Below are 10,000 nucleotides of genomic sequence, written 5' to 3' on the forward strand. Positions count from 1 at the left end.
GAGACAGAGACAGAGACAGAGACAGAGACAGAGACAGACAGAGAATTGGCAGAGCTGTGTTTAGGAGCTTGCTGAAAAGGGGAGGGAAAAAAAACCCTAGCCGAGACACTGGGGGAAGCAATCAGAAGCCAAGGAAGCAATTTCTCTTTCTTATTCATGTGAGAAATTATTCCACGCTGTGACAAAAGACTCTTAACAAGGTGCTTGAGAGTGGCAGCCAGTGGGATGCTGTGCCGTGTGTCAGTGCAGGAGGATAAGACAGAAATGAAGTTTATAAGTATGAAACTGCTCTCCCATTAGAGGAGCTTTCCATACATCTCTCTCTCTCTCTCTCTCTCTCTCTCTCTCTCTCTCTCTCTCTCTCTCTCTCTCTCTCTCTCTCTCTCTCTCTCTGTCTCTCTGTGCTTTTGTTCTTTTTTTGTTTTGTTTTGTTTTGCCTTCTCTTCCCCTGTCATGTTTTTTTGATGGGGGGCACAGATTAGCATTGTAGAAACATTTCTCGCTCTCGCCTTCACTCTGTTCGCCCCTCTCTCTTTCTTTCTTTCTTTCTTTCTTTCTTTCTTTCTTTCTTTCTTTCTTTCTTTCTTTCTTTCTTTCTTTCTTTCTTTCTTTCTTTCTTTCTTTCTCTGTTTGTCCCTCTGTTTCTGTCTCATCATCTCCTCTCTTGTCTCCTTTTTTCTATCTCTCTCCACTATGCTGCTCTCCCTCTCTCCCTCTCTCTCTCTCTCTCTCTCTCTCTCCCTCTCTCTCCCTCTCCGCCTTCTCACTGCCTCTCTCTCTTGAACAGAGTCGCGATAATGAGCGCGTTCCACCCACAGCCAGCTGCTGGGGGAAAAGAAACCTCAGATATTTATTTAGTCCTTTTAAAAGACTCTCTTTAGCATCTCTGTGATCGCGGATGGTACCAGATGATTATCTGGCTTGGCATGGTATCAAGAAATATGTTTACTTTGACGACCCTCAGCCCAGGCTGCTGTGCCTTGTTTGGAAAACAAAGCGTGGCGCTGATATGCTCCGACTCTGACATTCATTATACATTTCCAATTTCCACGGTATCCTACAGTGTGTCACACGCTATGGAGCTGCACGATACGGCACACTTGCTAAATTTAGCCATGTATGAAATGTGTGGGTGTGTGTGTGTTGTGGTGTGGTAGATGCTGGTCATCGTGTCTATTAACCCATAAAGAGCAGCAGTGTGGCATATCAAATGTGACAAGGGAGGCAGTGATAGCTACTAGTCCTCCTCCTACCCCACCAGCTCTTTCCTTGCCCATGGGCGTGGAGGTCGGTCACATGCAAACCATCCCTCAAAGCTAACGAACATGCCTGTCATGCTGCATTGTGAGACCAAAAAACCCCACCAGTGGGCCCACTCCTCCGGGGTCCCCCTATCATTTGACAGATTTTACATTTCACATGATGTTCTACGATAGATGCCCCAGGCTACTGTGCAAGATGCTCCACGGGACCTGTCATGTTTGGCATTCCGGGCTTTAAGCGCGCACTCGTTTAAAGTGTGTCGATGGCCTTAATTTATTATTAATGTCAACTGTAAACATCTATATCGCCTCGTTAATAATGTGAGATAATATTTAATTTGACAATTATTTACATAAACAAAACACAAATTTAAAGGGCAATTTCCCATGGTCATTTTGGAGACCATTATATATTTCTGATTGCTTCAATTTCCCTCTAAGGCAGCGTGCTCAGTCAGGGCAGAATGTTGCCGTGTCTGTAGAAGCTTTCAGACCCAGACGCTTGTGTTTTCCCCTCGAAAATGTGCGCATTAAACACCAGCCTCGACCATTGATTTCTTTCAGCAATTCAACTATGCTGTATGGGAATCGCAGACTGTATTATGAAGGGACTAACCATAACTAGATAGTGTCTGGGTTTTTTGACGCAAGTTCTGCCCTTATGGTCACTCATTTCGCAATGTGAGATTTTACTGGGAAGCAAGTAATACACTGTCCTAAGGTCTCACTGCAAGGCAGACTTCAGTGTCAAAGGTCAGACCACAACTGTATGCCTGCGGATGGAGGCCAGCTCAGCACATACTCTGATCTGGCTTGTGAGTAAACACAGACAAAGTAAACAGAAACAGCTCAAACTTGTTTTTCTTTTCCGGGCACAGGTCTGGGGTTGGGAGTCAGACTAAGGTTAGGGATTTGAAGATGAAGTATTTTGTTTTGCTAGAGAGTCAGGGTGGACCAGATAACGCAGCAATAGGCCTGTTGCACTCAGCAAATCAAAGGACGAGAGGCCCTCTCTCACAAGCGCACACACTCTAAAAATGAGTCTGCCTGAAGTCAAGCTGTGATCTGGAACGAATCAGATGAAGATGATATTAGTTTTATGAGCCGTTATGGGCTTTACTTTTATGAGCTTTCAACTTGGGCACCATGTGCAGAACAATAATAAAACAATTTACTGAACTTTGCAATCCAAAAGCACATTACTGTATATTGAATGTTTAATCCAAGATAGCCTAATTATGCAATAATTAAGGAATTTCTCACAGGAACCACAGTGGACCTGTTCACTTTGAACTAAACTAATGCTGATGTCCTACAGCATGGCATAATAGGGCTATGTGACGACATCACTGCTTACACAAAGCTTCTCATTCAGTCAGAAATGGTTAAAACTATTTAATCAGACATAACTGTTCTATAACCGGCCGATAACATTATTTTCAATTCGGTTTCTGAACGTGTTGCTCTGTAAGCATACACATAGTCTTCCATTTGGTTTGGTAACAACGTTCCCTTACTTAAGCAATGGATGGAATCTCCATGCTCACTGAGATCTAGAGGTTGTCCTTCATGACTGACTTCAAACAAAAACGTGGATCTATCAGATTCGCTGTATATGTGCATAACTGAACCTGCATTTGGTTTAAGTGTTTGCTTTGGTGTGTCCACCACTCCTCTTACAAGTCATTTTGAAATGTGTAGTAGAGTAATTGACTGCAATAGAGTAATTGACTGTAATGCACTATGCCATTAAGTAGACTTAATGAGCTTACTCAATCAGCAGGAAGTGTCGATTCAAGAAAACACACTGATCGCATTGATTCAACATATTAGCAAATGAAATACACTTTATCCTTCAACCACTAAGACACACTAAGATCACTGTTTGGGCCATGCCTTGGCCAAGCGGTAGGTCACTTGTCCACCATGCGGCTGACCCGGGTTTGGTTTCCGGCCCGGGTCCTTTGCCGGCCCTTCCCCGTTTCTCTCCCCCCACTCACTTCCTGTCACCACCTTCACTGTCCTATTATAAAATAAAGTCAAAAAGACCACACAAAAAATATCATAGTGTGGTCCCAGTGAATGTGAAGATTGCATAATCACAAACTGTTTTTCTGTGAATGAAATATCACAGAGCCATTTCTCCAGAACAGACCATGCAATTTACACTGACTGATCATGCTGAATCTCAACATTTTACATTGCGTGTTAGTAAGTCTTTGAGCTGACAGTGGACCCTTTGTGCCATCTGCATTGTGGTCATTGTAGATACATGTAGGTTGCACATCTGTTGTTGAGACACACACACACACACACACACACAATTGGCTGGACACTGGAGTGCTACGCGGGCGACCCGAGTTCGATTCCCGACCCGAAGTCATTTCCTGAACGCCATCAGTCTGTTAAGCATGAATATAGCAGAGAGAGACACAAAGAGGGAGAGACCAAGAGAGGGAGACACACAGAGATACACACAGAGAAGAGTGCATTACAAGTCAACTTTGGGTCACTAGCTTTCAGTCAGGTGGCAGTCAAGGTCAAGGGTGGAAGACATGGGGAAGGCAAGGGTCAGCCATTGTCACCCGGCTACCCCAGGGAATGGCTTTGGCTTCAGTGTTGCACTTAACCCACTTCTGCTCCTAGTCAACATTTACGGGCCTTAGTGCCTAACCGCACGAATAGACCAGGCGCGATGCGATTCAAGTGACGGAGCGATACGCGCGATTGAAGCGACTACAGTATGTCCGTTACAAGCAGAAGGCAAAGCATTCAAACATTCCCATTGGCTGTGGTCACTGACCTCTATACAGTCATTGACTGTCGCGGCTGGTCACCGAACTGCGTCATAGAAAGTTGAAAGGATTTCAACTTCAAACTGTCGCTCTCGTCGCGCAAATCGCCTCTAGTCTACAGAATCGCTTTTGTCGCGCGACTCAATTCAAAGTCAATTACTTCCTTCGCTGGCCTCGCTCTTGTCGTGGTAGGTGTATTTGTGCAGTTAGGCCGACTCGGCAGCATTCCTGCCCTCCACCAAGTTAAGGGCTTCTCTCTGTTGCATCTGTTGTCTGCCATGTGGTGCAGAACTTTTGGCAGGAAGACAGAAACTGACCTATGACCAGACATTTTTTTAAGAAAAGCGTTGTAAATTGTACAAGATTAGTGTCTTTTATCTGTTTGACCCTTTGCTAACCTCACACAGTGTCACGCAGCAAATGTTTTTTTCAAATAGGCATTGGGCGATTTTGCTTTCCAGAATCGCTTCCTCTTTTCACACACACGAGCAGTTCCTGAAAGATGTCCTGTCTAATATAGATGTGCATTTCCAGTCTTTTCTGTATTCTTCTCATTTACATGTCCGAAATGACTTCCTCTATTCACCAGATGTTTATGACGAGAAATTCATGTTTTAAACTTTTTTGCATACATAGTTCCTATTCCTTATTGAAGAAATTATTTGTCAGCTATTACTTCTGAAGCTAGTAGCAGGGGGAGACAAGAATGGAAATTCCCATGTCCCAATATGGCAAAGAATGGCAAATTGTGCAAGTAGTTAAAATTATGTTTCTAAAAGGATGTATGAGTTGGACAATCTTCTCGTGTTGTGTTTGTGTGTGTGTGTGTGTGTGTGTGTGTGTGTGTGTGTGTGTGTGTGTGTGTGTGTGTGTGTGTGTGTGTGTGTGTGTGTGTGTGTGTGTGTGTGTGTGTGTGTGTGTGTGTGTGTGTGTGTGTGCGTGCGTGCGTGCGTGCGTGCGTGCGTGCGTGCGTGCGTGCGTGCGTGCGTGCGTGCGTGCGTGCGTGCGCACGTACCTGTTTTACAGACTATGTTGTGTGTTTCGGTCTTTAACCGGGTTTCCCCTGCTGCCACTGATATGGCCTATGTGGCAGGGTCAACCGAATAGTGACCTGAATCAAAGGGACTCATGGGAATTTAAAAAGGGAAGAAGTGCCCTCTCTCACCCCAGTAAAGCCTTTCAACTCTTCATGCCATACCTCTGTCCATTTACAAGACACACAACTGAGCTAAGAGTGTGTGTGTGCGTGTGTTTGTGTGTACGTGCGTGTACGTGTGTGTGTGTACTATATGTGTGCGTGCGTAGCTGCGTGGCTGCGGGCGTGCGGATGTGCATGTACCAAAGGAATGGAGTCAAGGCCAATCCCATAAAATAAATGCACTCAATCATACATCAATTCTGTGCTTGCTGAAGCGGCCCATGATGGTGTGTGATTAAACTGTCTATTGGTGTTTATACCACGGCAGTCTGGAATCTCCCATTGTGCCGCGCTAAATGGGGTGTTGATTAAATAGTCCCACTATTAGGTCACTTTTCTGACCGCATAACTCTATTGTATCAATGCGCCAGGGCTCATTCATAAGTTAGGGAAAAAAAGTTGCAAAGCATTACGCGCTTGACATGTCGCATCGCGCGTCTGGAAACACCAGCCTTGGATCACCAGCAAAGTAATGAATCTGGTACAAATCGTAATATAAAGGCCTAATCAAATTATACATTTCTATTTCTCCCTGCTGACCATCACTCAGTCAACTTTCTGAGAGAGAGAGAGAGAGAGAGAGAGAGAGAGAGAGAGAGAGAGAGAGAGAGTGAGAATGAGTCCCCGCGCAAAATAAGGACTTAAAGAAAAATCGCCAGTTTCACTTGGCGTTTCTTCCCCACTAGAGTGGTCCGGTGTAGCATTTATCAGTTGAGACAGTAGCCTATTTTATATGAAAAGTAAGGAATATTTTCGGATCAATAACTAGCCTAAGAGAGCGCAGTGGAAAATAACTCGAAGGGAGTTTCCCATGGGAGGAGAGCAGATTGACGAGGTGCCCGTTTTGATGAAGTTAATGGCGAGGCAAGGCATTTAGAATTTCGTCAAGATGCGCAGGGTATTCTTGAAAATATATCTGTGACTTTGCAGGAATCATCATGCTAACTGCAGCATAATCTAGTGGGCAAGTCAGACGCGCCTATATCGGATGGGTATAACATTAGGGCTACTGACTTGGCAACCAAATGCGATAGAATTAACGACTGGCTGTTGACTTGACAACCGAATGCGATAGAACTAACGACGGTGTCTTGGCCATAGCAACCTCTAAATTAGAATTAGTAACGACAGTTCGCCAGAAAGTTATGAAAAGAAGCTTCTTGTGGCGGAAGGAAGTAGTTCTACAGAAAACCTTTGTTTTAGCCATTAAAGCATCAAAATAATTCCTCAAATAAATTTCAGACAGTGTGACAACCGTGGTATAAGTGGGATAATTGACTTCACGGTGTGCGTATAACAGGAAAAATAATGCACACCGAGGTGTAACGGCCATTCCGCTTCGCGTCGTGGCCGCATCACCACCTAGGTGTGCATTATTTTTCCTGTTATACGCACACCCAGGGGCGCCTGCAGACTTGACCAGTAAGGTACGCACCAACCAACCCCCCGCCCCCCCCCCCGAAAAAAAAAAACCACCGGAGAAATGACAGCGGAGGAGGGAAAAAACAAAGGATTGGACTATAGTCAGTATGTCTGGGGTGGTTTTCTTTATCAGTCGTCAATTTTTCTTATTGCTTTTAGGAAACAAGGTAACTTGTTGATGTTGACAAGGTGTTGGCCTATACGGTTTTGAAAACCTTTTGGCTATATTGGCGTTTCACTTCTTTGGGTGCAGCCATGCATACGCTTACTATTACTATTTTATTTTATTTTTTTAACTGCGACATTGAACTGCAGCGACTTCCCCGACTATGCTACTACGAAGGCATGCACTTGTGTTCTCTCTCGTGCATGGGGAAAATGAAACAAGTAGGCTATGGCAGACGCCATATCATTAGATACAACTTTTCGACTCGGGTAGAAAGTTGGCGCAGAGGTGTCTGCTGCAGCATGATGAATGAAGTTCACGTCACAATGGCTGAGCTGGGACCATAAAAAGCCCGGGCACGTTGTGCAAGAAAAGGCAGAAAGCGACTCCATCAGCCTGTTAACCCACCGGGGAGTGCACTGAATGTTAGTCCAGGCTGATAACAAATGCGCAATAGAGACAGAGCACAAGAGAACAACCGACGCACTCGCACACAAATAGCAGAATGCTGTTCATGTCAGCAAACAGGAAAACGTGCGCAATAAGCATTAGAAAACACCCAAACTGCATGTCATCAAAACATGCAGAATTGCTTTAGAACTAATGCTTTCCCGAACATAATGTATTTGCGTAGCACGCATAGCTAACCAGCTGTCAGTGCTGCCGTCCGAAGCTAGTAGGCTACAAAGCAAAGTTCCGTACCTCTCCTAAAACCGTCTCTGTAGAAAGCCACAATACACAGAACGGTAACCAAAATACTTTAAATATGACACCAGAAGCAAAGTACCCTATAATATTTGCCGCGGCGGGCTCAGTGATGAATGAAACAGCTTACCATCCAATGCCTTCTTCCTAGCCCACATGACAACTGGATTTTGGCTACGATTGAAATGGAGAGCTGTCTTTGCTAACTAGAACTACTAGATTTAAATTTGTGGGCTATGTCTGACTGGAGGTAGCCGCTCAAGTTAGAATTCCGCTGATGGAACTAGAACTTGTTACTGTATCTTTTTTTTCAGGAGCGCGCGAGTTTTACGCACAGAAGCAAAAAGCAGGCTATCTGCCTTTGTAAATTAATGGTGCCCAACCATAGTCTCTGCTCTTTAATTTGCTTCATGCTGCTTCTTCTCATATAATATGTTGCATTGTCACAACATTCATAGAAGACACAATAGGCGTAATATTTATTTAAAAAAAAAAAAAAAACTTCCTCCACTGGTGAAGGTACGCACAGTGCGTACGGCCGTATGGCTCCAGGCGCCCTTGCGCACACCGTGTCGCCAACTATCCCTCACGTGCCTGCATCTTATGCACGTGTCTGTTTTGTCTGTGCTAGTGTTAAACACCAATGCCTATGCCATGTGCATAAACGTATACTATAGGTGTGTAATGTGCAGTACGACTAATACTTGAGGTGTGTGCGTGCATGCTAGACAGAAACAGAAACAGAGACAGAGATTTTGAATCGTTTGATTTGCTGAACACATCACCTTTGCTTTATTCATGTGATCCGCCTCGCCTTTCCAGCCAGCGAGCCTCAGTGTGTCAGTGGAGAAGAGGTTGACGTGCTCTTGTCTTGTCATGTGTTGTGCCAGGCCCCTGCTGCCACCCGGTCCAACGCCCGCCCAGAGGAGGAGCTGGACCGCCTCACCAAGAAGATGCTCTACGACATGGACCACCCCCCCACCGAGGAATACTTTGGTAAACGCACACACATGCACATTCACACAGATGGGCACACACACACACACACACACACACACACACACACACACACACACACACACACACACACACACACACACACACACACACACACACACACACACACACACACACACACACACACACACACACACACACACACACACACACACACACACACACACCACAAAGGTGTACACACGCACACTGTTGCTCACACACTGTTGAGGAATGATCACACACCTACGCATGAGCGAGCGTGCACACACACACACACACACACACACACACACACACACACACACACACACACACACACACACACACACACACACACACACACACACACACACACACACACACACACACCCCTGCAAGTCCTCTACCACCAAGGAATATTTACAAAAGCAGATCCACACTCGCACTTATCCAAGAATTACTCTGTTAATCACACACATACACACATCAGACAATACTTTGGTAAGCAGACACACACACATATCTTCCCATCCCTCGAAATGTAAGTCTGTATGTACACTGCGAGGTGTCTTTGATCCACCCCAAATATAATAAAACGTTGATCTACACGGTGTCATTTTCTACCCACATCCTATTGTTTCACCAGACTTACTTTACAGGAAATAACTGCTATTTACATGGTGTTACCATAACTCAGGCTCAGGTGTCTCAGGTGTTTTATTTATGGACCACGGAAGCTTACTGTACTTGACTCTGTGCCTGACACACCAAGGATAAAGCTGACCAGCTGTATTTAACCCATCCAAACATGATTTACCATATAATGCATAATATTCCACATATAGTGAAGAGTTGTAGGCGTTTTTTGGCCTTTATTTGATAGGACAGTGTGAGATCGTGACAGGAAGTGAGTGGGAGAGAGAGATGCGGGAGGAACAGGAAATGACCTTCGAGACGGAATCGAACCCAAGTCCCTGGCGTGAACTCTAGCCTTCTGAACCACGGCCAAGGCCAATAATCTATATAGCCTTTAGTGTGTTGTAACATAAGGCATGGTAATATGAAGGGATAGCATAGCATTTCAATTAAACACGTGACTCTCTGCTTACCATAGAACACAAACCACTTACAGTAGGGGCTTTGCATTACATTGCCTACGACAGGGGTGGTGACCCTTTTTCATTCAAAGGGCCACTTCAAATTTTATAATAATCTCGAAGGGTCATACTATGAGCACAAGCCAAGATAGCCCCCTGCACTTTAGGCCTATATTGAAAGCGGCCACCTTTACAACAGACCCCACCTTCACTTGGTCCCCTGAAAATATAATTTCATTGTATTGCAAATGTAATTTATTCACAAAACATGTCATATTCCATTTGAAACTGAATAACATTAAGATTATATTGATGGGGTAGATGAGATGGTCTCAAGGGCTGTGAATGGCCCTCAAGACATAGGATCCCCAACGCTG

General features: G+C 44.7%; 1 protein-coding gene across 4 annotated transcripts in view; it reads left to right on the forward strand.

Moving 5' to 3' along the window:
* lpp (LIM domain containing preferred translocation partner in lipoma) overlaps positions 1–10,000 on the forward strand; it is a 232,562-nt gene that overhangs the window by 173,421 nt on the left and 49,141 nt on the right. For all 4 annotated transcript variants that reach the window (XM_063201661.1, XM_063201662.1, XM_063201663.1 and 1 more), the window contains one exon: positions 8,439–8,544. In XM_063201661.1, the coding sequence (XP_063057731.1) occupies positions 8,439–8,544 (106 nt within the window). The remainder of the gene's footprint in view (positions 1–8,438; positions 8,545–10,000) is intronic.

This window comes from Engraulis encrasicolus, chromosome 6 (assembly GCF_034702125.1).
Source record: "Engraulis encrasicolus isolate BLACKSEA-1 chromosome 6, IST_EnEncr_1.0, whole genome shotgun sequence".
NCBI lineage: Eukaryota > Metazoa > Chordata > Actinopteri > Clupeiformes > Engraulidae > Engraulis > Engraulis encrasicolus.